This window comes from Equus quagga, chromosome 7, assembly GCF_021613505.1.
Source record: "Equus quagga isolate Etosha38 chromosome 7, UCLA_HA_Equagga_1.0, whole genome shotgun sequence".
NCBI lineage: Eukaryota > Metazoa > Chordata > Mammalia > Perissodactyla > Equidae > Equus > Equus quagga.
Window position 1 is genome coordinate 12,126,548 of NC_060273.1, and position 26,829 is coordinate 12,153,376.

Below are 26,829 nucleotides of genomic sequence, written 5' to 3' on the forward strand. Positions count from 1 at the left end.
AAATTAAGTAAGGCAGCTAGTAAGCTGAGAGGTACAAACCAAAATGTTTATCAGGGTGACTCCTGTAATAGTAATAAAAATAGACCGGGCATGAGGTAACATCCAGCAATAGGAGACTGGTCTCATGAAGGACTGTGTGAGCTCAGACCTCGGAACTGCCGCAGATGCACGCTGTTTGCCGTGTCCTGGCGCTGCTCCCAGCACTTTACGTCAGACTCAGTCTTCACACAATCTTCTGACTGTATTATTAACCCCTGTGTATCAATGAGGAGATGGAGGCCCAGAGAGATTAAATGACTTGTGTGAGGTCATAGCTAGACTGGCGGAGCTAGGATTTGAATGCAGGCAGTCTGGCTCCTTCGTAGGCGTTTGCTGATTCTGTCTCATGTAGAAAATGAATTGGAGAACTTGGGCATTTAATCAGGATATTCAGGGTAGGGTCATAGCTTAAAATCTTCAACACATAAGTCTGTTCTATTAGATGACAAAAAGAATTCCTTTTTTATTCCTCAGTTCTCTTTAGACGGCTTGTTGCTCTCATTCAGCAACCTTATTTTTCCTTTGCTGGGCATCTAGTTCAAGGTAGTCGATCTCTCTTGAGATCTCAAAAATGATAATGAAGATTTAAGAAAAGGAATCAACAAGTTACAGCATTTAGTGAGTGGAAGGTTCCAGCACATTGCTGGCGGTTAGGAAGCAGCTGGAAGACAAAGGATGGATAAAGCAAAGAAGAGACCGCTGCCCCCTGGAATATTCTTTATAATATTTGGGTTTTTTTTTTAAAGATTTTATTTTTTTCCTTTTTCTCCCCAAAGCCCCCCCAGTACATAGTTGTATATTCTTCATTGTGGGTCCTTCTAGTTGTGGCATGTGGGACGCTGCCTCAGCGTGGTTTGATGAGCAGTGCCATGTCTGCGCCCAGGATTCGAACCAACGAAACACTGGGCCGCCTGCAGTGGAGCGCGCGAACTTAACCACTCGGCCACGGGGCCAGCCCCTGAAATATCCTTGGGGCGGGAGAAGAGGGCTGCAGCTGATGGGCAGAATGGTCAGAGAGGCTGTAGGTTTGCGGTTGGTGTAGCAGCGGAGGTCAGCAGTAAGATCTGAGGCTCGGAGCAAGAGATGGAAGTCAAGTCTGTGCCAGGGAATTCCTGTATCATTCTGTAGCTGCTGCTTTTGCTTATTTAATGGTTACGAAAGTTGTACTGACTCATACAGCTGGATTTTGATTTTAACTGCCATGCAATGTTTAATTTCTTTTTTTTTTTTTGGTCTATTCTTTTTTGGGATTGAAGCTGTGATAGTTTTTCAGTAGTGGGAACATTGTCGTATGTGTGTCCTGGTGTGTGTACAGGCACATGCTCCTTGTGACATACCCAGAAGTGCTGTTGCTGGGTCGTGGGAGATGCAGCCCTTCAATTTTGGCAGATAGTGCAAACTGTTCTCCAGTTTGGTTTTGCCAGTTTACCCTCCTGGCAGGAGTAAGGAGTCAAATGTGATCCTTGGCTAATGGAACAAAGAGAGACATATGTTGCTTAAAATGGCAATAGTGACCTGAGACCCTGAGAATAAATCGCTGCAGGAATACTATGGGAGGGAGGGTGGAAGGTAGAGAGTCGGCAGAAGTGAGCTACATCCTCGTCTCAAAGAAGCGGTCCCGTGAATGATTTTTAAGGTCATTAAGTCATATGGAGGGACGTAACCACCAGAAAAATGATAGCATGATCCTGCTGTTTTTTGCTATGAGTTCTTCTGTCTGTTTAACTCTTCACTCACTATGCCTGTTGCTTTCTGTACCGTTTGCTGAGACCGTGACTCAGTCAGCCCCTTGTCCCTCCCGCAGTGCAGTCCTCATTCCAGCAGCTGTCTCTCCATCAACAGCCACTGTTCTCTCTCAGTAAATCCTTTTCACTAACCCACTAATTCTCTTACAAACAGTGAAAATAAAGAAGTAAAGACAGCTGTATGATTTTGCAAAGTGAAAGAGTTGTACCTTGAACACATTTTTAGTGAGCCTATTAATCCAAGCTCATGCTCATATTCTTAGAGTGATGGCCACATTTTCTTTCTCCTTAGCGAACTTGTACATTGTAGGCCCAGAGAACTCTACCCACCCTAAAAACATTACTTTCTGCTTTATGTTCTTTTTCCTTGTGCTTGTCGTGTCTGGCTGTATCTGTGTGGTCAGTGTAGTTGGCACCCGTGAGCGGGCACGTCCATGCAGAGCAATCCCGCATGTTAACACCTGCATCCCTGTTGGTTTTGCTGTCCTGCAGTAAGTACCAGCTGGTCTTCTGCTACACCATCATCGAGAGGAACAATCGCCAGATGCTGCCGGTCGTCAGGAGCACAGCTGGAGGGGACTCGGTGCACACCTGCACAAACCCACTCGACACCTTCTTCCCCTTTGATCCTTGTGTGCTTAAGAGGTGGGTGCTCTGAGACACTTGGCCTTTCGGTGGCGAATTTAAATGTGATGTGTATTTGCTTTTGCCAAGATGGGAGTTTAGGATTTCCTTGTCATGAGTGGCCCTTCCTGGCCGTTTAGTAGAGTCTCACGATCTTGCATGTTTCACAAGCTGAAAGTAGAGAATTCCTGTTCGAGGCTCCCGAGCGTCCGAGACGCACTGGGGTTTGCACATCTTTACTTCAGTGGGAACCCAGATGGATACCAAGTGTTTTTCATTTTTCCTTAAACCTGTTGGTTTAAACATACAAGGGCAAGTGGGTAGAGGTGCCTGAATGGGAAGGATGCTGCCATTTCTTGGCTCATGAATTTCTGCCAAGTGACTTGTTCCTTCCTCTAGAGACCACACCCATACTGTTGCATAGGATAAACAAAAACCAAGTGGTTTATCTGGGTGGGTAATTCTGAAGAACCGCCAGCCCAGTCTCAGTGTTGCATTCGTATAGGGTTTTGCTCATTACACTTCCTCACTAGCAACACAGCAGTTTGGGATTATCTGATCCCCCAAGTCTTGGGTGACTAAAACCAGATTGGTCTTTTTTCCCATACTTGTTTTTAGTAAATTGCTGTAGGAATATAAAAAAGGAAGCTCCAGAATAATCTACTTTTGCTTTTATTTGGACATGTTATAACTCATTGTCATCTTTGCACAGTTGAGGAATAATTTCACTTGAACATGAAAAGATGAGAAGTAGTGGGTGTAACAGTCCACCACTATGAGCGATGGACTCTTACAACAAAGAGTGAGCCGCTTAATTACAGGACTTACATAGTGGATTTTGTGATGCTTATTTGAGCCATTGCTTTCACTTCTTCGTTTTGGGTAATGGGTCTTATGAGAAAAGAGCTAAATATGTTCTGACCTTTGCTGCAGAGTTACCTTGATTTTGAAATGTGATCTTTGTTGACAGGTCCAAGAAATTCATTGATCCTATTTATCAGATATGGGAAGACGTGAGTGCAGAAGAGCTTCAAGAGTTTAAGAAACCCATTAAAAAGGTAAATTTGTGACTGAGCACACTTCCTAAGAATCTCTTCTGTGGTTGTGGATCACAGTAAAATAGTAAATGCAGTGTTACACTTAAAAACCTCTACGTGGCGTTCATTCTGTCTTTACAGAATTCCCAGCTCAGGTTATTACGTTCTTACGAAAGGAGTTTTTTTGTTTCTGTTTTTTTTTTGCTGAGGAAGATTAACCCTGAGCTAACATCTGTGCTGATCTTCCTCTAGTTTGTATGTAGGTTGCTGCTACAGCTTGGTCACTGATGAGTGGTGTAGGTCTACACCCGGGAACTGAACCCGGGCCGCCTCAGCAGAGTGCACCGAACTTAACCACTAGGCCATAGGGCTGGCCTTGAGTTTTAGTTTTTTTCGTGAATTGTTTAAACCAGACATACCCATGCTGACTTCGGGAAGTGAAGGTTAGTTAAAAATCAGCTCAATAAGTTTAGATCTTCACTGCTGGATCATTACCACCAAGTAACTCTCTCAAATTTCCTTGTCCCAGAAGTTAGTGTTGATGTTGTAGATCTCCATGAATTGGTGGTAAAGATGCGGGTCCTTAGCGCACCCTCCAAGGGCGCTTCAGGCGGAGCTCAGGCAGCTCCAAAAAATGTTTTTTACCAAAAAAAATGTATTTATTACCAAAAAATAAAATCAGAATCCAATAATAAAAAATGTCACTGTCATTTCTTTGTGGCACATTTATTTCCACAATAGATGTCAGTGTTAATGTGCCTGTCTTTTTTCATAAGTAATCATTGGAAAACTCATGTTTTCCTTTATATCTTGCGTTTGGGGAGCGTCACACATTCATTCGTTCATTCACACTGTGTTACATAGAAGGGTTATAACATGAGCAAGAATGACATTTCTTGTTACCTGCCTTCTTTGATCTTAAAATCTTAAAAAATCAGACTTTAAACAAATAGTTGTAACGTGTCATCAGCAATTGTGTAGGTGGCTCATAAAAAGAAGTGGGCATCAGAGGGAGCTTTCGAAATTAAGGTGATTTCTTCACCTTCATCCAGAAGTAGCACATTCCTGAGGAAGGGAATTCTTGAAAGGTTTTCAAACCCCCACTTGTGATCTTATTAATAATCTCTGTTCTTTATGCAGGAGACGGTGGAAGATGAAGATGATGATTTTTTGAAAGGTGAAGTTGGGATTACACCGAGCTCCTTCGACACACATTTCCGAAGTCCGTCAAGTAGTGTGGGCTCCCCACCTGTCTTATACCTGCCGGACCAGTCCCCGCTGATCGCGAGGGTCTGTGATTGAGGCATACCTCCCTCCCCGTCGTGCCCTTCAGGCCCAGGGGTCGTGCTGTTGGAGCGCTGTGTTGAACGAGAGCGAGGGCGTGCCTCAGGCATCTTCCTTTCAACTTAGACCTGCTCTCGTGCCTGAACAGACGTTTCTTTCTCTTTTTTGCTCCTGTGCAGACAACAGGAAAGACTGAATATCATGTGCAATGTTTTACAGCGGATGATAAATGTCAGAGGCTCGGCTTCTTTATTTACTGTATACTCTTGTGTGTGTTACAGCTTTTTGACATCGTTGTTGTGAAATTTCTATCGGCAACAGTCTATTTTAACAGATTGCATTTTTAACGTGGGCTTTTGTCAGAGCCATATTCACTGGACTTTGTTGATATGATTTCTTTTGAGTGAAAAACCCTCTAGGACACTATTTAAAGTTTTTCGAATGAGTTTATTTTGGGTACATTGTTTACCCTGTGCTGTGACTGTCTATGTGTGTGGGGATTTCAGTGGTGGAGTGCAGAGAAGATTGGAGGATCGTGGGGAGATGGCCAGAGCTGGTCCTGGATGCTGAAGGTCGGAGCTGGCACTGAAGGAGATCTCCAGGGACTTCAGAGACCAGTAAAAGCCTGGAGGGAGGAGAGAGAGGATTTAGGGAAACAAAATCAGACAAATCATCACTTGTGAGTGTAAAAATGGATTTAAAAGACAAGTGGAATTTCCAGGTGAATGTAATTCACACTGACCCAGAAAGGGGTTGGACTTCTGTAAAAAACAGCATACGGCCTTTCCCCTGAGGCTCCTGAGAGTGCTGTGAGAGCGGGTACTGCTCGTCTGCAGTGGAATGCTGCACTGGGTTTTTTCTTTTTTAAAACCAGTTGGTCGTTTTGAGAACTGCTTTGTCCAAACGGGAGGTGAGGGGAATTTTAGGTTATTTGGTGGAATGGTTTTGCTGGCAATAGTAGGCCGAGGCTGCAGCTGTCGTCTCTGTCTGCTGGCTGTCCGTGTCATGATTTCAGCCAGTGAAATGCTCGCGGCGAGGCTCTTTTTGTATTTTTATAACCAAACACAGAGAGGAGTCTAAACAACCTCGCTTTATCACATTTGTGCAAGCACTGCTAGAGTCTTTTGAAGCTCATGTGTATTTTAGCTTCATTCCTTACTTGGGTACTTTTTTGTTACTCGTGAAAATGGACATCCTTCAACATATTTATGCCATTTTTCCTATTCTTTATTTAAAGGCAAGCAGTATTTTCTTGATCCTAAGTATTTTGTAATGAAATATTTTCTCTTTCCCAGGACTTTGTATGCTCCTGTGTGGTTATATTGGTGGCAATGTAGAGGTTGAATTTCAGTCTGCAAAGATGTTTTTTGAAAATCAAAATTTTATTGCATTAAAAAGTTTTGGATATTGATGATTTTCTTTTGCTGACTTGGTGAAAAGTCATTTTAGAACCTTTAGGTTCTTTGTTTTATTAACTGTTGACAAGAAGGTGGGATTGTTGTACATTGGATAAAATGAGTAAATGAAAACGTGTCCATAGGAGTTAATGGTAAGTGGGGTCTCTGTGGGTTGGGAAGTAGTTTTAATGTAGAAGGATGTATTTACAAATAAGTCTTTAATTTCAAAGGAATTTGAGGGGAAAAATATCCATTGTGAAAATAAAACAATGACATGGTTAATCTGGAACTATTGGTCTTATGCCAGTAAAGGGAGTTACAATAAAGAGGCTTCTCACATAGATGGCCTTTTGATTTCTGTGTGGTTTTTACCGATCCACTGTGTTAAAGCACCGTATTGCAACAGAAAACTGCAGCTGAGACTTGACTACGAAAGAGGCGAAAACCTTGCCAGGTTGATAGCAACTGCTCGAAACTGAATTGCTTGTTGGTGATGAGAACAGCTTCCAGGTGCGATGAGGCGTCAGGACCCTCCTCGATCACACCCTGCCGAGAGCGACTGAAGCTTGAACTGGGCCAAGGAAAACAAACGCTTCTTCAAAAAACTGTACGTGCTTACTGGCCCAGTGGCGTAGTGGTTAGATTCATGCGCTCTGCTTCAGCAGCCGGGGTTCACAGGTTCGGACCCTGGGCACGGACCTACACTCTGCTCATCAAGCCATGCTGTGGTGGCATCCTGCTCATTAAGCCACGCTGTGGCGGCATCCCACATAAAATAGAGGAAGATTGGCCACAGGTGTTAACACAGTGACAATCTTCCTCAAGCGAAAAGAGAAAGATTGGCAACATGTTAGCAACAGTCTTCCTCAGAAAAAAGTACGGGCTTGAAGGAATATCTATGGGGGGGGGGGCGTAAACTGTGAAATCTCCTTGGGAATTATATGAAAACAAAAGATTTTCTATCCCTCTTACCGAAAAGCAGACTTTCAATTGGGGTAGGAGTTGCAGGGTCCATCCTTGTGTCTGCTGTCGTCGGGTCTTCCTTAATGTGAAGTGGCTAATTTACACAAATGTGAAAAGATGAATGACTTACAAAGTATCACGGGTGTCAGACCTGGCTTCTCTTTCTAACTGGCTGTGTGACCTTGAGCAAGCTGCCTAGCCTCCCTCTGAGCTCCACTTTAACTGAGCTGTAAAGTGGAAATAACTAATACCTACTTTAGGAGTGTGAGGATTCGGTGAAAACCCGTGTCAAGTCCGTTATTAGCTGTTTGGCCACTTTGTGAGAAAGGCCAGGTAAGCAGGAAGCACTTTTATGGAAAGGTCTTCTCAAGGCAAAGACAACTTCCGTTTCAGCCACGTGACCTCTTTGGTACCAGCTTCAGGGAAGAGGAAGGGCCGGAGTGCTGCCCCTGCCAGGCGTCGTTCCTTACGGGCTCGTAACCCCTGCTGCGTCCTGGAATCCCCCCGGGACGTCGAAAAGCGTGAGAGGAGGTGGACTTCAGAGGATGGCGTTCTAATAGTTTTGCTCTGTGAGGCCACTCCCCCATCTCAGTACTATGTCTTTTGTAGAATTACTTTTTGCTAATGTATCTCGGAGTCGGATCTATTTGAGTATATTTCCAAGGCGCAGGATAGAGAGCCCCGAGGTGGGAAGCCTCGCACCGGGTACCTGTCCTCAGTGGGGACTGGACTGTCTTACTGATCTTCACTGCCGGGGTTTTCATCCCGTCTCTGAGTGCCTGCTGGAAGCCCAGTACCAAGTGCTATTGATTTCTAAATGTGCGGGGCTAGCAAAGTTTGGGCTCTATTTTCCCAGTTTAAGACGGTTTACGTTTATTATTCATCGGATACAGACCTATGGAGCGGCACAGCAGGTTCCAAAACTGGGAAGGTAGAGCCATGTTCTGAACCGAGGCGGTCAGACCCCAGAGCCCGCGCTCCTGCCAGGTCGGCGGATCTGCGGACTGAGCTAGGCGCTGAGCACCTAGGCTTTCGCGGTCGGCGCAGCTGCCCTCCCTCCCTTCATCCCCACGCTTTTGGGACTACATTTCCCAGCGGCCCTCGCGGGGAGGCTGGCAGCGGGCCACGCCCCCGCACTTGGAATACATTTCCCATGGGGGATTGCGGCCCCGCCCTAGATTTCCTCAGCCTGTCTGGGCTGCCCCGCCTCCGTCGGACTCCAATTCCCGGCGGCGCCCGCGGCGGGGCGGGGCGGCCCGAGGGCGGGAGCGGCGGGCGGGCGGCCCGGGGCTGGCGAGGCCACCGCCTCCCTGGGCCTGCCGGGGCGGCCGCCTCCGCGATGCCGCTGCTGGTCGAGGGGCGGCGAGTGCGGCTGCCGCAGTCCGCCGGGGACCTCGTCCGCGCCCACCCGCCTCTGGAGGTGAGCAGGGCCCGGGCGGGGCTTCGAGGCGGGCCCGAGGGGACCTGCCGGGCGGGCCCGAGCCCTCCTCACCCCGCCGCCTGCCCCCGCTCTCCCCGGGGACAGCCTTGAAACTTGGCGCATCCGGAACCCCGGCCGCCGACTTGTGCCTTCGCTTGAGGCGTCCGTGGAGCTTTACCTTCTTTGGACCTTAGAGGGCATCTGCCGAGGCCCCTCTCTAGCAGAGGAGGGGACGGGGGCCCAGAGAGGCTAGGCGACTTGCCCAAGGTCGCACAGCACCGCGGCCGGAGGACACCCCGGGACCCCCTCTTCCCAGACAGGGTAGTCCCGGCCCCCAAGGTGGACTTGGCCCGTTTGGGCAAATCCGGGCGGCCGCCCCTGCTCGCTCGCACTCGCGGGGATCCCCACCCCGTGGTGAACGCCGCATCGTCCTTGGGTCCCCAGGAAGCAGGAGGCTGTCCAGGGTGGGCTTCGGGCAGGGTTGGGCAGGGCTATGCTTGCGGGTCCCTCGTCTCCCCCCCACCCTGGCGCTTGGGGCCCCGGGTTATTTTTAGCCGGAAGCAAGGGCCCTGCTTTTCCCCAGCTGGGCCGGGTCGAGGACCACGCCCTGATGGCAGGGTTTTGTTTTCTTTTCCTGCTTCTGTCCCCAAATAGATCTCCGAACCCCTCGTCCCTGCGTGTGCCCAGACTGTTTGGAAAAGAGTTCTTACTGTAAAAAAAAAAAAAGTGGGGACCAAACCTCCCACTTGCCCCAGATCCGGTCAAGGGGGATCAGTCATTCATCTAAGGGATGCCCACGGAGCCCCGAGTGGGAGCTGGGTACCTGTTGGCCTCTGTCTCTGCAGTCAGGGCCTTTACAGTCTGGGGAGGGAGGGTGGCTTTTCATCCCAGAGTGGCTCCCATTCCATAAACTGTAAAGTGCCACGAGGAGAAAACGCCCCTTCGCGCTCAGAGATGAAGCAGAAGGACTGGCCGGGTCCGTGGGCTCAGGGACGGTGTACTGGGATCTCCTCTGTCACGGCTGCACAGTCTGTAATTATCTTGCCTTGCTTGGTTTATTCCCCCTTCACCTGTCCCGGGATGCATGCCTCCTGAAGGCAGCCCGCCGCGGTGTGTGTCTTTGCCCCGTGTCCTCAGAGCCAGGGGCAGTCCGCTCTGTCAATATTTGTGACGCAAAGGACTGAGCAGGATGACTGAAGGCTGAGGACGACGTAGCGACAGGGAAAAGGGACAGCTCCACGTGCTTCTCAACTTGCGTTGCAAGGAAACAGTAGTAACGTTGCTCGTGCTGGGCGCTGAGCGGCCCCCAGGCATCCTGCGAAGGACTTTCCTTGGATGTCCTGTGTCACTGTCGCCCCATTAACTAGGGAAGTCAGGAGGAGGACTCAGCAAGGGAAAGAAAATTTCAGCTGCCTGAAGGATTTAGGGGACGCTCCGTTTTTATGCCTGTGAAAATTTCTGTGATAGAAAGTTAGAAAGATCGTCGCCCTGGCAAGCACGCGGAGTGTGGGGAGAGTGGGGATGGCCCGATTAGGGAGATGTGGCCTAGAAGGGCGTGTAGTGGGGACCACTTGTGTCACCGGAATGTGGGGGGTCACTGTGGTCTGCAGGGGTCCAAGGGCAGAAGGATGGAGGCGGGAGAGAGATTCGAAAAGGGGAAGAGGGCGCTGGGCAAGCTAGAGGGGCTGTGATGGGCAGGAGGGGGAGGGCCCCGAGGGCCAGTGGACCGGCCAGTTTCCCTGGCACAGAGAGGGCGAGGAGGGAAGTCAGATCAGATCGGAGGGGTTTAGATGGATCTGTCAACCACAAAGCACTCGGGGAGAAGTGAAAGGTTTAATTATTTTTCTATAACAAGTAGTGTGTCCCCTTTGTAAGAAAATCGAAAATATAAATATCAAAAAGAAGAAAAAAGAATCTGTGGCCACAACCGCTCTTCATATTTTGGTAAATATCCTTACAGAGGTTTTTCTTTGTCTATGATACACTTTTGGAAACGATAGCATCCTGTATATTCTCTTTTATGGTGTGTCTTCTTCACGTAGCGGTGTGTTGTGAGTATGGAGTACTGGCAGTTATCAGCCTGTGCATAGCTTGCCCAGCATAGAATAACAACAATAGTGATCAGAGTAATGCGGTGGGACTTGCCGAGCATCACAGTCCTATGAAGCAGGGGCTATTGCTGTTCCCATTTTACAGATGAGCATGGTGAGGCACAGAGAGGTTGAGTAAGTTGCCCAGGGTCCCGCATCCTGCCGGTGGGGAAGCGTGGGTTGGAACCCTGGCAGTCTGCCGTTGCCTCGGGACCTGCACCGCTCACAAACGGTAGCCACTAGCCACGTGTGGCTATTTACATTTAAAATAATTACAATTAAATAAAACTTAAAGATCAGTTCCTCAGGCGCACTGGCCGCATTTCAAGTGCTCATTTCGGCTGCCACGTGTGGCCAGCGGCTCCTGTAGGAGGGCGCAGGTACAGACCATTGCCATCACTGCACAATGTTCCTTTGGATGCTGCCGTCCAGAGTCTTTGCTCTTAACCAGTCACTGGACGCGCAGTGACCAGTCCTGCGACATCGCGTGAAACGGTTCCGTAGAGTTCCACAGTATGAAAGCCCCGTAACTTCGTCCCCGCTTTTAAGCAGGCAGGATATTTATAATCTCTGGCCATTATGAACATTCGTGGAACTACGTCTTTATAAACCCCCGTCGTTATTCCTACAAGGGAAATTGCTGGACTCCGAAGGGTTTTTTGAGCAGAAACGTGATGTAACAGAGTCACTGTTGGGACGCAGTGATGCTGGCAGCCCTCGGGGAGGACGGTGGGGGACGGAGACAGCCCCCACCGCAAAGCCGCTCTGTCACTCCTCCCATGGGCTGCAGAGTGGACTCCACGGAGGGTCAGCAGCCCGCCCAGGGTCGCTCAGGGAAAGGCAGCGGCCTCCCACCCGGCATCGACTTGCTCTCTATCTTCTCGTAAATTGTATTGTGGGAATTAGGTGTCAAATAGTGAAGGACTGAAGTGAGGCAGCGCAAGTGGGACCGGGGAGGCGGGCTGGCTTTTGAGAGCTGTGCCTATTAATAATGATTTCCTCCACACCACTGGGCTTGCGGGGCACAAGGCGCTTCTGTGCTAGCTCTCCTGTTTGGAAGGAAGAGTTGACAGAATCTGGCAGCAGGGGTCGGGGGCATCCCCGAGGGGACAGCTAAATGACTGGCTAACCCAGCAATCCATGAACCACAGCCCCATGCCAGGTTTGTGGCTAGCCTGTGAGCCAAGAACGGTTTTTACATTTTTAAGTGGTTGGAAAAAAATCAAAATAATATTTTGTGACACGTGAAGTTATGTGAAATTCAAATTTCCGTGTGGCCCGCAAATAAAGTTTTTTGGGGACCCAGCCCCATGCATTTGTTTACGTGTTGTCTGCGCAGCTTTCCTGCGACGCCACCAGAGCTGAGACCACACGGCCTGCAGAGCCCCAAATATTTACTGTCTGGCCCTTTTCAGAAGCAAGTTTGTTGACCCCTGGTTAAGAGGACGGTGCCATTAAATAGGAATTGGGAACCGAGGAGGAGGGGTAGCAGAGAGGGCTGAGGGGAAAAATCTTTATAGTGAATCTGAGTGTGCAGAGAGGATTGAAACTTGAGAAAAGTGGGGCTGTTTTCTTTCAGAAGGGATGTGAGTTTATAAAGCAGGACGACGTGTTCCCCCGCAGAGACGTTTGGCCGAACTGTCTTCATTTCTTAAAGTGGAAGACCAAAGCCACAAGCTGTTTTAGCTTTGTGGCATTCTCTCCTCTGATAATTTATGCTTCTGTTTCTTTGGGAAGTAGTGGGAGGTGTGTCGGAAAAAAGACATGATTTTTGGTCTTGGGTGTGAAAGTGATAGTTCATTTCTCACAAGCAGCTTTGCTGTGGGGTGGTGACCCACTTGTGAAAATGAGCGGTAAAAATTTGCCTTTACTCCCTCCCCCCACCCAAAAAAGAACAAAGCAAGAGGTAAGTATTAGAGGAATAACAGAGAGGAAATGCTGAGTTCTCCCTTATCTTGTTTTGAATTAAGGGGAGGTGCGAAGTTGTGTGAAAATGAAATGCACTCATTGAGCTGGTGCTCGCTGAGCTCGTGGATACGAGGGGTTCTGAGTTTTGGAGCGGCCAGCCACGTCTATTTCTCAGTGACCTCTCTGGCAAGCAAAGCTGCCCTGCCCTTGGAATTTGACACAGCAGTTCACTTGATCTTTAGTTCGTTTACTTTTTATTTTTTGCTGAGGAAGATTGGCCATGAGCTAACATCTGTTGCCAATCTTCCTCTATTTTGTATGTGGGTCGCCACCACAGTGTGGCTGCTGACAAGTGGTGTAGGTCCACGCCTGGGAACTGAACCCGGGCCACTGAAGCAGAGAATGCTGAACTCAACCACTAGGCCACGGAGCCGGCTCCTGTAGTTCATTTCTTAAACTGACAGGCTGGTTTCATTCTATTGCTGCCTTGCATCCAATTACTGGAAGTTTATTAAAAGGAAACACTGTAACTCGTCAAGCTGGTCATTCTGTTTTTCTCCATCTCTTGTATTTCATTAAATAAGCAGGCACTTACCTAGGTTAGGAGCTGTCATGAGCAATGGTCAGAAGCCTGTGGAAGACTATGAAAATATTCTCCAGTCCAGATGATACATAGATGCTCTGTATTTACACATTTGGATAAGGATTTGTTCGCTGAGAAGTTTAGTTGTTGCCAGTAAGAAGGAAATTGTCACATTTTAGTGTTGTATCAATTTGACATTTTTGAAAAAAAAAAAAGTTTAATTCCATTTTCCTTAAAGAATTGAACCAGCTGAGGTCCCTCCTCCCCCCAGGCTTACTGCATAAGAATTTATACAAATATTCAATTAGAAAAAATTTTGACATCTAATATTGACTTATTCTTTTCATAAATTTGCTGATTTATGAGGGAGCCTTTTTGGTTTTTTTCTTTAATAACATGATATCATAGAACATTTGGAGAACGGAGAAATGACAACGGCCACAGTCAAATCGCCGTGTCCCCCTGTCCTAACACAGCCGTGCTTATATTGGCGAATGTCCTTCCAGACTTTTTTCTTCCGTGTAGCAATATTTTAGCATTATTGCATTGACAGCGTATTTATAGCTTTAAAGGTTTTTTTTTATACTGTTGTATCTGGTTTTCCAGTTGCCATTTCAAAACTATTTTCCCAGGGTTTTCATGTCTCGGTTTTCACGTTTTCATGTTGGTAGCTGTGAGCTGGTTCTGCGTAATTTACTTACCTTTGCTGTCGTTGCCCCCAGCTGTTTGCCATTGTTAGTAACGCAGGGATGAAGGCATTTGGGGTCATTTCCTCAGTACAGATTTCCAGAAGCAGGATTACTAGATTCGGGAATGGGGAAGGTCTTAACCCCTCTTCCTCTTTCAAGGAGGTAAAGAAGGGATGTGGTTTCTGAGCCCCATGCTCTACTAGTCCATATAATGAGTCTCTTGACAATTGTAGAATTGTGAAGAGTCGCATACTCTTTCGTAAAGAACTGTGAAAAAGGATTTTTGCATCTTACTTCATAGGTACTAAAATCTTCTATAGGTTAAAAAATACCCCAGAATGTCATTGCTTTCTTTGCACTGTCCCCCCTTGACCATTACTCCTGCCTTTTTATTTTAGCATTTCTGTCAATAACGCACACGCCTCAGACCTCCGGGTGTGTGTTTCCCACTTTGGCTCTCTCCACCTCTCTAGTTACTCGATCCTCACTAATTTCCATCACTATTTTATTTTTTTTTTAATTGAACAGGAAAGAGCCAGACTTCTGAGAGGTCAGTCTGTTCAGCAAGTGGGACCCCAGGGCCTTCTGTATGTTCAGCAAAGAGAGCTTGCAGTGACCTCCCCAGAGGATGGTAGGTTAGGAAGGAGTGAATTGGGCATTATCCCCAAAGGCTATTGGATATTTTATTTTATTTCTTTTTTAAACAGGCTCCATCTCCATTCTGGGTTCTGATGATGCCACCACTTGTCACATTGTGGTCCTGAGGCACACAGGTATGACGAGAGAGATGAAGGAAACCATTACTTAAACTGAGCCAACATTTGGGACCATTCGTTCCTCGATTCGAGTTGCCTGGTGTCCAGTTCGGAACCTGAGTCCGCTCCTTCTCTCTAGTCTGCATGGTACCTCCCTGTCGCCCTGGTCAGAATGGGTTGGCTGGGCAGCGCAGGCTTGGCTGTTTTTCCCTCTTACAGGACGTTCGGAGAAGAGGCAGTCCACATGGACAGGAGGCGGCTTGGCCTGCTTCCTGCGCTCTCATCAGGAATAACCTGAGTCGTTTCACCCTTGTTCTTCAGGTAATGGGGCCACCTGCCTGACCCACTGTGACGGAACCGACACCAAAGCCGAGGTGCCCTTGATCATGAACTCCATCAAATCCTTTTCCGACCACGCTCAGTGTGGAAGGTGAGCGCCGCTGCTCTCTTTTGAGATGTTGGGAACGTTCCACCGCCGTGTAGAGGGAGGAGCTGTGGGGGGGGGGTTACAGCTGCATGGACTGCCCCCGCCGCGGTGGCCGTCTTGTCCCCTGTGTCGGCCCTGGGCCCAGCGTCGGCCCCTCGGCAGTGGTGTGGAGCGAGCAAGTAGCCGATAGGTCCAGGCAGGGCACAGCGCTGGGCTGGGAGGGGGAGGTTCGCCTGTGAACCTGGGGTCCGTTTTCGGTAACGTCCTTTGATGCTCACGGATCAGATGTAGCTTGTGAAACCCCGGATGTGGCATCTCTTCACTCGCTCTCTCGTTCATTCATTCCTGCCCTCATTTGGGGAATGCTTCCTGTGAGCAAGAACTTGTCGTAGGGGCCCAGGACCTGCCCCACGGCCTTCCCGTGCCACAGCAAGGGGACACCGAGGAAGCAGAGCGGGAGGACGGATGGTGGGAAGGGCCGTGGAGGCACAGGGCGGGGACGAGGCCTGGGGCTGGCTAGGCAGCGGGCTGCAGCGTGGCAGGGGTTCCTGCGGGTTCTGTCCCCGAGCCTGCGTGTGACGTCCTCAGCCTGTGCCCCTGCCCCGGTTACAGGAAGTGTGAGCACCTCCATCTCACAGACGCTGCCACCGAGCTCCAGCTGACCCAGAGCACGCAGCTAGTCACAGGGAGGCCAGCTCCCCAGGTCTGACCCACGCACCTGTCCCCTCCCCTGTCCCCTCACTGAGGAGACGTGGCAGGCATTGCTCTCATTTTATTTGAAGTCTAAGGCAGCCAGCGAATGATCTAGGCCAGTCATACACACATTCTTGGAATCTCAGGGGTTAAAAGAAGCACAGATCAGTTTTTAAATTTAAATCTGCTTCTGCCTGGGTCTGTGGTGCAGGTGGGGCCAGCCTCACGGGCTTGCGGCCTGTGCAGCCGCAGAACAGCATCCTCGTGCACTGGGCCCCGATTACGTAGCTGGACCTGCCACCGGCCCAGCGAGTCTCAGAACGCGGTTGAGAGAGTCTTCAAGAACAGAACTAACTTGGTCACTGGAAGGGTTGCCAAACCCGCGACTCAGAAGACAAACCTGCAGCCCACTGGCGAGCAAAGTCACAGCTGCTCTTGCTATCTGCTGTTTCTTATGAGGCCACTTGATGCCCCACCCTGTGCTGGTTACACGGAAGATTCTGGTTCACTCCTCAGGAAGGTTTTTGTCCATCAGGAGAAGGCGGTGTGAGATGGGGCTGCACTTCCCCAGGCACTCATCCCGGCTGTCCCCGCTGTGGACCAGGGGTTGGTAGACACATGAACGTGGGGAACAGCGTTGAATAGAGTTAGCATGGTTCTGTCTCCTGCAGGACCCCTCAGAGCCTTGCTGTGCCAGCGTGCGCTGTGACGCTCCTGGGGACGGGCTGCATGGGCAAGACAGCCCGACTGGTTTGACTCCAAGAACACACTTTGTGTCTCGTGTGGCCCGTGTTCGGGGGAACACGATTTGGGAAAGACTGGTGTAGCGGATGAGCTTGTGCTCTAGAAACAGGCCTGGTTCCCCGCTGTAGCATCCCCAAGATGCTAATTGCTCTCTTGCCAAGGCGGGTGGACACGGGAGGGGACAGCCCCTGGGCGGTCCACTTCAGGCCCTCCACGGGACAGGCCTGTCACAGTGCCAGCCTCCCAGTCGTCTGCCCACTTCCCCTGAGGCGGACATTGGAGAGGGTGTGGCAGCAGCCTGCTTTGAGCGGGTAAACAGTGCGATGGAAGTCGTGTTCCTCCAGAGCAGCCTTTCTCACCGTCTGCTTCTGGGGACCTGGACCCCAGAAGCTTGGCCAGCCTCGGCAGCACCCCATGTCCTCCAGGGTGCCCCACACTGTCTTCTGTCTGGGCCGGGCACGTGCAAGGCCTGAGGCACTGCACAGAGTGGAGTTCAGGATGCTGAGGACCAAGATTCTAAGGAAAACCAGTGCGCGCGGTGCCGCGCTGTGCTGGCTCTCACCGCTGTCCCGTCTCTTTGCCAGGCTGGAAGTGCACCTTGTGGGAGGCTTCAGCGACGACAGGCAGCTGTCACAAAAACTTACTCATCAACTTCTTAGTAAGTCCACTCTTTTTCCCCCCAAATTTGATAAAAATCTGTACTAGTTTTGTTTGGGTAAAAATCCCAATTAGAGTCAAACCTGAGGGCACACCTGCTTGGAACTGCGTGACCCACTCAGCTTGGAATCCCACATAGACACTGCAGAGCACAGAGCTGGACGTTTAGGGGCTCGTGAGATGGGGACAAGATTTTTTTAAAAGAGCAGTTGACACCTTTCAAAACCGTCAACACTGTATTGTGTAAGAGCAGAACCACCCTCCAGGTGGAAATGTCTGTTTTAATCTGCAGAAAATTAAAACACTGATAACATTTTTTCCAGATTAAATTATCAAGTTTTTTGTGTTTTTTTTAAACATTATTCTGTGTTAATTAACCCTAAGGCAGTGAGGTAGGCCTCTTCACACAGTACTGGAATACACTTTGTGCAACCTGTTGGGAAAACAATTTGGCATCATGGTTTAAGTCTTTGAAAAGGTTCATACCCTTTGACCCAGTAATAGCACTTGGAATCTATTCTAAGAAAATAATCTGAAATGTGCACAGAGGTTTATGCCCAAAGATGGGCGGTAGGACATTATTTACAATAGGAAATAACCTAATGTCCCTTAGTGAAGGAATAGTTATGCTGCCATTAAAAAATAATACTTAAGAGGAGGTGTGAATCACATGGGAAAATGCGTATGTACAGAAAATTAAGATATAAAATTGTGTACATGGTATGAGCTCTGACTTTTATGACTGATAATCAGGAAAAAAGTTACCTAGGAAAAGAGTAAAAATCTTATGAGTCAGTTTGTCCCCCAACCCCCCCAGGATGGAGAGAAGAATGGAAAGCCTTGGTCACAGTTTCCTTGGGGCTTGAGGCTGGGAACCTGTCTGTCATTTGGCCAGCAAGGCTCCGTGGTGTCCGTTCATGCGGATGTGGCCTCTGATAGACGGGCCAGGTTGTGGCTGAAAGGGCAGTGGGACAGAGAGGCTGGCTTCCGTCCCTGCGTCCCCTCTTGACTTGTCAGCATATGTTCTGCTAATTAAAGGAGTTCTGACATCCAGTTTTACAATTCTAATTGTAGGTGAATTTGACAGACAAGAAGATGATATTCACTTAGTGACATTATGTGTGACAGGTAAGTGCTGCCATCTTCCCCAAAACAAAGCTGTTGATTTCAAGGCCATTTCGCCCTCCCTCCTAGAGCAGGACCTCGCACAGGACCTCAGTCATAGCAGACAGTTTGGTGGCGCTTTGCTGACTTCTGTTCCGGCTTTTCCCCTCTGCTGGGATGGCCCTCCCCTCCTTCCCCACGTCCAGATCCTGCTCAGCGTCAGTTGAGATCCTGACCCTCTGTCAGTGCAACTCATCTTCCCTTCCCTGAGATTTCCAGACGCCCCCTCTGTACTCTGGGAAGGAGAAGGGACCAGACCCAAATGGCATTGACATCTCCTATGGCAGATTGGCGAGCATGTAGATGGCGGGAGGCCCTGACCCTCCAGGTGGCAGTTTGTTCGGTGTGAACCTGACTGCTCTGGGACTTGGCAGGGAAAGAGGAAAACAGTCCGTTTCGTTTTCTGATTATTGGTGCCCGTTTGCAGTGGGGCCTCCTGCTTGGCCTCCGTTATAGAAAAGGAAAGCAATTGTTTAGCATTTCTTTAAAGTTAGATCTTAAATTTTTTTTTTTATTTGTCAGAATTAAATGACCGGGAAGAAAATGAAAACCACTTTCCAATAATTTATGGCATTGGTAAGTAGTGCGTTTATTTGAGGGTTGGAGGCGGCCACGTGCTGCCCAGGCAGGTTGCTGTTGGAGGCCAGCTCAGGGAACTAGTGAGCCGGCTGCTGTCAGGATGTCACAACCTTAGGTTCCAGTCCTGGCTCCTCTGGGTATTCCCTGGGGGACCCTGCTAACCATTATCTACAAAACAGAGGAAGTGTCCACATCCTAAGACCGGGACGAGAAAACAAGGTCGTAAATATAAAGCATAGGCAGAGCCACGGGTAACGGGAGCTTCCCCGCCCCAGTGGTGCTCCGCTCCGCCCCGCCGAGGTGGCCGGCTGTGCTTTTCTCCAGCCCGTGCTCTGGGGGCTGGAGCGGGGCATTTCAATCTTCTTACATGTAAGGAACCAAGTAAGGTTTTGGTTAGAACAAAGATCCTACAAAGGAAAGTGTAAAACTATCAGGCTAGAGAAAACCCAGAACCCTCCTCCGTCCTGTGACAGCCCCTCAGACTCCTGAGGATACAGATGATGAAGCTGGCTCTTTGCAGAGGGCTTCCACCGCATCTGTGATCTACTTACTTAGCTGGGTGGTGGGCACACAGCTGTTCGTTATTTTAGTCTCTATAACTTTGTATACGTGTGAAACAGTAAAAGTTAAAACAGAAACACCAGACTTGGCCACAGTCACAGGCCACCCGTCTGGCCCCAGCCATTTGCAGACGCGTGTGGTCACAGGGCTGCCCAGAGGCTTTGCCACGTGCCTGCCTGCGGAGATGGTGTACTCCCCGAGTGGGGGCGGCACTGGGGCTGGAACAGCCACACCTCGTCCAGCTCAGGCCTCAGCTGGTATGTGTGAGATACTTGGCTCAAAGGCTGCACTTTCCCTTCCTGGAGGGAGAAGCTACAGATCCTTATGAGTAATTTTGTTCCATTTCCACTCTTTTCTCTCGTTAAGGGGGACTTAGCCATATGCTATTACATGGGGTGGTGGAAATGCAAGACTGTGCAAACTTGCCGTTTTTGTCTTTTGTCGACTCAAAGTCATCCTGTCGTCCCGCACAGCTGTCAACATTAAAACCGCGGAGATTTACAGAGCCTCCTTCCAAGATCGAGGCCCGGAGGAGGAGCTGCGGGCCGCACGGGCTTTAACAGGAGGACCAGTGAGTCTGAAATCATCTTTGTGTAACATGGTTAAGGAAAAAAACCAGGGCCCCAAATCCCAAAGCCTCAAGTTCTAGAAATGAGAAGTTTATGTCAGCTTCTTGAAAGCTGTAAATCATCAGGGACCACCACATCCTTGCATACAAGAATGATGCATGTTTATGGGGCACAAGCTCAAGACCCCAGTGCTCTGTCTTGAAGCTGTAGGGGAAGTAACATGAGCCCCCAGCATCCAGATCCAAAGAGAATGAACCCCTTTTCCTTTGTGAGAACTTATAAAGTTCCAATAAAGAAAGGAGAGCCAGGAACGGGGAAGACTGGGTCCTTTGGGCCGGTCACTGAGGAGCGCTCCGCTGGAACGAATGGGTTAGCCCAAAAGAATGATCGAGTCGGTTTAAAAGTCTGACTGCCTGAGGGCGCTTTTTAATTAAGTAACGTCTTAATTTTAAAAGTTAGAAAAAAATAAAAACCTAAGACTTACATGCCATTTAGGAATGGGTGAAAGAATCCTTTAAGAATGCTTAAAATCTGAAAAAACAGAAATCACATTCAGGGCACCACAAAAAAAATCTCACTTATGAAATGCTGGCATTTTCATTGGAAAATGATGTTTGGATTCAGTGGCGAGTTTTGCCAACCCTGTAACATTTTTAGGATTCCTTTGGCAATTTCTCAAGTAGCCTAATAGCCTTGATTTAGCTAATATTTCAGTCTCAGTAACTAATATTGAACACTGCAGGTTAAGCTGAAAACTACCACTGGCAAATTTGGGCATTCAGAGACTTGATCATTTGGCATGTTAGTGTTTTTACAATTGGCTTTTCCTTCCTTTTCATGGGGCAACAGGCAGTGTGTACTTTGAAGCTGCAAGGTGACTGCTGCTTGGGGTGTAGATGAGGAGGCCGAGCTTCATGGAGCAGTGAGGGACAGGGACCTCACTTGACACTCCTGGGTTTGAGGCCCAACTCTGAGGCTTACTGGAAATGTGACCATGGGCAAGGTGCCCCACCTCTCTGAGCCTTGGGTTTTCAACCAAAATGGGAGAAATGCCATCTTCCCGCAGGACTGTTGTCGGGACTAAACAAAATCATGTCTGTCACCCACAAAGTGCACACAGACACACTGGAAGTATTCAGTCAGTAGTTTTTGTTATCATGAGACAAAATTTTGAAGACGCTTATCATCCAGATAAAGGCCGCAAATACTAGACTGCGCTGGAGCCTGATGAACGGCAGGGCCCGACAGGCTGATAACGTTCCTTAAATCCCGTCCCTGCAATGTTCTTTCAGATGATTAGCATTTACGATGCAAAGACAGAGCAACTTCGTATAGGACCGTATTCCTGGATGCCTTTCCCACACGTGGATTTCTGGCTGCAGCAGGATGATAAGCAGATACTAGAGGTGAGAATTAGAGGCGGGGTCAGCCTTAAATCTCTGGAACCTGGTTTCCTCATCTGTAAGGAAAGGGTTCAGCCTAGGTGACAGCTGCTTTTCCTTCAGTGGGTGGTAGCTGTTTTAGGATGCCATGGGCAGACCCCATCCAACTTCTTCATCACTTGAGGACGAGCAGTGTCTGGACAGACATTTGTGTAGGCGAAGCAGGAAGCAACCCACTGCTCTCCCGCATTTCCCGAGTAGCTGGTTGCTTATGTAACTTGACAATTTACATATATTGATTTGGCGAGCTGAGAACATCCTGATTAATGTTTAAGGAACACAAAGGGACTTTGTTTGATATCTTTATCAAAGTAGGGAACAGAGTGAGGTCACCTTCTCTCATGCCCCCAATCTTGTTTTTCCAGAACCTTTCCACTTCACCTCTGGCCGAGCCCCCCCACTTTGTTGAACATATTAGATCTACCTTGATGTTTTTAAAAAAATACCCATCTCCAACCAACACACTGTTTCCTGGAAATAAGGCCCTACTCTACAAAAAAAATGAAGATGGCTTATGGGAGAAGATCTCTCCAGGAAGCTAAAAATAGGAATGACCAAAGAAAGCAACCTTTTGGCAGGACAGAGACCACTGGTGGGGTTGGAAAGAACATGAATTTGAAATCTACAGCCGCTGAGTCTTAGGTCTCCCTCACTCAGTGTCTTTCAAAATAAAATCTTATTTTGGCAAAGTCATTTGTTTAGGTTTACTTTTTGCTTTACTAAAAAGTTGACACCCAGCTTTTGCTTTTTGGTTAGTCATGAAGGGCAGAGAAGACGCCTGTTTCACTATTCTATAAGCAGCTATTTCAGACTTAGGTAAATATTTCTAATTCTGCTAAATTAGTGAATAAAGGAAAAACTGTAATTGAGTGTTTAAAAAACAATACTTAAAATGCAGTAAAATTCAGTGAGAATTTATATAGCTCACAGAGGTTTCTTTTTGGACCCCAAAATATTTTAGAAGCATCCAGTCCAGAACGGATACCTGTCCTTCTGGATGGATGAGACGACAGCTTCAGAAAGAAGAGCGGGCTGTGAGCGCAGGTTCTGCAGTACCGTTCTCTCTAAAACAGATCGTCTGCATGAGACAATTTAATCTCCGAGAGTCACACAAAGCCTCTGATGAAGCTGTTCTGTCGGATGTAGTGAGGTCATCATAAATGCCCAAATTGTGTTACTGTGCAAGGTACATTTTTAGAAACCTGAATCTTTCTGAAGTTGCTATCCACGAGGAAGTCACCATGCCTGATTAACGGTAAGATTTAGGAACTGAACTCACTGGCAACAATTTCAAGGACCTTTATTGAAACCAACATTCAAATAGTATCTCAAGGGTGAAATTCTGTTTCAGCAAAACCAATTAACAATTCCAAATATATATAAAAACAGTTAAAAATTAATCTTGTTAAAGGTGATAATCTCCCTTCCCCCATGTTATCTGCTATACTTCATTGCACCAAATAAACAGGGAAGACTGTGTTTAATCATCTGCACCCCGCCCCCAAAAAGAAAAAGGAAAAGCGCATTTTAACAATGCCAGATGTCAGAAATCCCACCAAATCAGAGTGTCATTATAGGCTTCATGTGGTATAAACTAAGGCTTCAGTCCTATGGCCCACAAACCCCACGTGAATTCCTGCCATCTTAGGGTCTCCAGGAGCTTGACTTTGCTGGACTAAAAGGCACCGGGGCCATTCCCTGTGGTCAGTGAAGTGATGAGGGCTTCTGGAAAGGTAGAAACAGGCAGTAATTAAGGGCTTCCTTCCAGTTATTTCAGCAGGAGTCTGGCCTGATCAGCCTGACAAAGGTTGCTTTTCTGGTTCTTGTTTCTGAGTTGGACCCAAAGGGCTGAGCTGCTAGTGGAACAAGCTACAGGAGCTCCCGTGTGGAACAGGTCAAAAGTATTCTTAGTGTAGAATTTAAACTCAACGAGGTGCTCCACACCATATTTACTAGGAGGCTCGTAAGAGTAGCATCTATCGGGTTTTCAGATATTAAACATAGAAATGAGCACGGTCTGTACTTGTGTGCCAATTTAAAAGCTTTACCAGTATTTAAAAATATACATATATATATATATGGTCAAGAAGAGCCCTGACAGTGACTCTTTACAGGCGCGTCTTTAACTCGTCTACAGAGCATATAAAGGGAGAGGGATTTGTGGCAGAGGAAGGTCACGGACAGAGGCACTGCCGCTCTCACTTGCTCGCTGACCCTGCCACAGCCGGAATGGACACAGTCCTTACTTAGTCTCCAGGGACAGCAGCCGGGATGGCCGCAGAGGGCTTCTGACACTCTTATTTACAGTCCCAGCGAAGCCCGTTCTCCTTAAGCCAAACACAGTGCAGCCGCAGACTGCGACCTGATCGAACTAACGCCAACTAAACGCACGGCCAAGAATGCCGTGTCCCTCTGCAGGGCAGGGCAGAGGCCCGCGGAGTTCTGGAGAAGCTTCTTACCAAAGCTCCATGTGCGACCTAGGAACTTCTCACGCTTATGTTTCGAAAGATAAGAGGAAGTGTTTCAAGTGGCAGGCACTTGAAATTCTAAGTGTTCTTTGTGAATAAAAAGCGTTTCTGGTAACTTGGGGGAAAATGGTATTACTACAGTGGCGTAGACAGAAACAATAGTTATCGGTTGTTCTACACACCCATAAAATGAGACAAGTCAATTGCCCTCAGAGAAAGCCTGGCTTTCAGGTACATATTTGTGCAAAAATCCCAGTAAAGCACAAATAACAGTAATTCCTCTTGTATTAGCATGTGGCACAGTTCACATTTTCAGTATAACTTCATCTTCCCTGAAACAACTTTCTGAACAGTCTCAAAGCAAACACTTTTATCTTAGGCTCTCGGGTTCTTCTACCTGTGGGCGGTCGTCTTCGGGGCGCTGGGCCCCGTTCTGGAGGGCCCCAGCCTGCTCGGCTTCCTGAGGGGTGGGAGCCCCTGGGGGTCGCTCAGGACTGTTAGCCTCCGGGGCGTCCTGCCCGGGCCCAGCAGACAGGTGCTCCATCTTTTCTAAGTCTTCAGTATGACTCACGGAGCTTGTCTCACTCAGGGCATCTGACCCACGGAGGGACCTTTTAAAAGGCTTCTGGCCTAAAGAAAGACCCGCGAACAGCACTCAAAGCTTGGTAAAGGACACAAGCCGTTTAGCAGAAAGCCCTGGAGCCCCTGGCTCTGAGACACTGAAGTGATGCGGCGAGAAAGGAGCTGAGAGGACACTAATGCGCTCCAAGGCTGGGTACTTACGCGGCCCCTTCGTCGGGGAAAGCTCAGCGGGGTACATGCCCCGTCACACATGGGGCGCACCCTCCACACCCTAACTTCCCCGCTGGAGGGCCACAGAGCTATTTCTCCATGGCTGCAGCCCAAGGCTGCTGACACGGCTGTGTAAAGGGACGGTGACAGCTAGCCTTACTGAAGAGAAATAGGACTTGGGGTTAAAGAATGAAGATAACAAAGAAGTGCAGGTAACACCAAAGGGGGAAACTGCTGCATGATGCAAAGGCCTGTTTCCCAAGAGAAACACGGCAGTCTCTTCAGTGTCAACCAACTCAAAGGAGATGTGACATACCTGGAAGTCTCTGTTTGGTGCGAGTGCCTGAGGGGGTCTGAGGCGGTGTTACTCCTGTCCCTTGCACTTTGTAGACATATGTGTGTTCCGTGGACTCCAAAGAGCCTGCCGGGAGAAGGAAGGAGAGGGCTGTGTGGAAGCTCCTGGCACAGGCTGCCCTGGGAGACGCCCCCACTCAGCCGTGTTCCAATAAGCTGCTCTAGCCATTCAGCCTCAAGTGGACTGGTGGAGACGTCAGTGCTGCTGAAGCACACCAGGCACTGGAGAAGGTTCACGAGTGCCAGCCCTGCCCGTCTCCCCAGGTGCCCTGTGTACACATGAAAACACGCCCCTGGCAGTGTGGCCCCAGCGTGCCGGGGAGCCGGGCCCAAGGGGGAAATGTGCTTTAGCAACAAGGTACAAGTGCCGCTCTGCTCAAGGCTGAGGCTTGGCGGGGTAAGAGTCAGGCTCTCTCTGCTGTCCTGTGACAGTGTGGTCGTCATTTCCTGGGGAAGGGGTAAGGAGGAGCCAGGGTCAGGGAACGATTCCCCTGGGAGAACAGGAAGGGAGGAGTCCGGGAGCGGGGTGCCATCTTCCCCACATCGCAACATCTGGTAATCCTTGCTGGTTGCCCAGTCTGAACTAAAATGGCCCAGTGCTACAGACTGCAGTCTTTCCACTTTCTCTCTCAAAAGCAGCCCTCTGCTGGGCAGAGCACTAACGAGGACTGCAAGGAACACTGACGCTGACCCCAAATGCCCGAGACGCACTGTCTTGAGACTGAGCAGCTGAGGGAACATGTGTTCACGTCGGCTTTCAGGAAGAGGAGTCTGCTGTGGGCAGCGGGTGTCTGCTCTCGTGCTATTTCAGCCGTCGGGGTGGGAGAGGGAGGACGAGCGAGTCCGGGGCAGACAGGTCTCATCTCTCGACAGGCTGCTGGCACAGTACTGGTGATAAGGCACGGGAGGTGTACCAGGCTGCCCGTGGGTGGGCTCCCGTGGTGTCTGGTCAAAGCTATGAAGGCAAATGGGATCTGGGAGGAAGCTGGGTAGTCCTACCTGCTGTTAAGTTAAAACTTCTTCCCTTCTGTGAAGCTTGTACTGGAGAAAACCAATTCAGCACGGATCCTACTACAGGGATCTGCCGCAACACCCCCTGCAAAACACAACCGTTGCTTGAGACCATCTCGGCGAGGCGGCTCCCAGCCCGACGCCGCTGCGCGGCCAGTGCGGGGCTCACCTCTTCCAGAAGCCGCTCCTCATTGGCCTTCTGCAGCTGAACCTGAGCTTCCTGAATTCCTTTCCGAACCACTTCTGTCATGTTTTCCAGAAGCTGTGTTAAGACCAAGAAAGACGTTACTTCTCTCAGCTTCTTGCCTGGGGCCGAGAGGAACCGCAACACAGCACTGGGGACATTTTTTGAAGTATGTTAGTAGACGGAATTCTGCACTTTTAAACATCAGTGTAAAAATGAAGTAGAAAACCAAATGGAAGAGGGTAACTGCTCCAGGAGGCCTCTGCAGGCATACCTTGGTGGGCAGGCTCATTTGCAGGGAACAGAGAGGAGAAATAACCATCCCTACCATCTGAACGTCATTTCAATAGGAAACGGACACACTGCTCCACATTCATGGAAATGGAGTCGGAAGTGTAGTCGGGTTTGGAAGAAACTTCAAGAAGTCCACCGAGAATGAAGAAAGCTGGCTCGTCGGCCTTGTTTCAGACTTCCTTCTCTTCCCTACCCCACCCAAAGTGAATCACGTGACACGTGTTCCTGTCTCCTCTCACGCTAGTCTTGCTTTAATCTATCTCTCTGTTTGAATGATTTCTAGTGACTCAGATATCTGGTTTGGAGATGGTCCTTTAAGCCTTACAGCCTGGCCCCCATGGAGCACGTCCTTTAAG

At 48.9% G+C, this 26,829-nt stretch overlaps 3 protein-coding genes across 4 annotated transcripts in view; 2 read left to right on the forward strand and 1 right to left on the reverse strand.

Annotated features, from left to right (window-relative positions):
• Positions 1-6,467, forward strand: part of RRN3 (RRN3 homolog, RNA polymerase I transcription factor) — a 28,010-nt gene extending 21,543 nt beyond the window's left edge. The window contains exons 16-18 of the mRNA XM_046666931.1: positions 2,277-2,429; positions 3,379-3,466; positions 4,586-6,467. Of these exons, the coding sequence (XP_046522887.1) occupies positions 2,277-2,429; positions 3,379-3,466; positions 4,586-4,747 (403 nt within the window). The 3' untranslated portion in view covers positions 4,748-6,467. The remainder of the gene's footprint in view (positions 1-2,276; positions 2,430-3,378; positions 3,467-4,585) is intronic.
• A 1,884-nt stretch (positions 6,468-8,351) lies between these two features.
• Positions 8,352-22,059, forward strand: NTAN1 (N-terminal asparagine amidase). Of its 2 annotated transcripts, XM_046668422.1 has the most exons (10): positions 8,352-8,509; positions 14,308-14,410; positions 14,487-14,552; positions 14,856-14,964; positions 16,983-17,056; positions 18,130-18,183; positions 18,742-18,795; positions 19,833-19,930; positions 21,221-21,334; positions 21,736-22,059. In XM_046668422.1, exons 1-10 carry the CDS (start codon positions 8,429-8,431, stop codon positions 21,910-21,912), a joined length of 930 nt encoding a protein of 309 aa, XP_046524378.1. In that variant the 5' UTR covers positions 8,352-8,428; the 3' UTR covers positions 21,913-22,059. The 2 variants fall into 2 exon arrangements, with proteins under 2 accessions (XP_046524378.1, XP_046524380.1); XM_046668424.1 differs by lacking the exon at positions 14,308-14,410 and having other exon boundaries at positions 8,378-8,509.
• Positions 22,060-22,653: 594 nt separating this feature from the next.
• Positions 22,654-26,829, reverse strand: part of PDXDC1 (pyridoxal dependent decarboxylase domain containing 1) — a 51,221-nt gene continuing 47,045 nt past the window's right edge. Inside the window, exons 20-23 of the mRNA XM_046666236.1 lie at positions 26,165-26,257; positions 25,984-26,080; positions 24,947-25,051; positions 22,654-24,468 (exon numbers count right to left, since the gene is read on the reverse strand). Coding sequence (XP_046522192.1) covers positions 24,209-24,468; positions 24,947-25,051; positions 25,984-26,080; positions 26,165-26,257 — 555 coding nt within the window. The 3' untranslated portion in view covers positions 22,654-24,208. The remainder of the gene's footprint in view (positions 24,469-24,946; positions 25,052-25,983; positions 26,081-26,164; positions 26,258-26,829) is intronic.

Coding starts and splice junctions, on each gene's coding strand:
- NTAN1 (XM_046668422.1), top strand. CDS start 8,429: ATGCCGCTGCTGGTCGAGGGGCGGCGAGTGCGGCTGCCGCAGTCCGCC. Junction 8,510..14,307: donor GCGCCCACCCGCCTCTGGAG/GTGAGCAGGGCC, acceptor TTAATTGAACAG/GAAAGAGCCAGACTTCTGAG. Junction 17,057..18,129: donor ACTTACTCATCAACTTCTTA/GTAAGTCCACTC, acceptor TTCTAATTGTAG/GTGAATTTGACAGACAAGAA.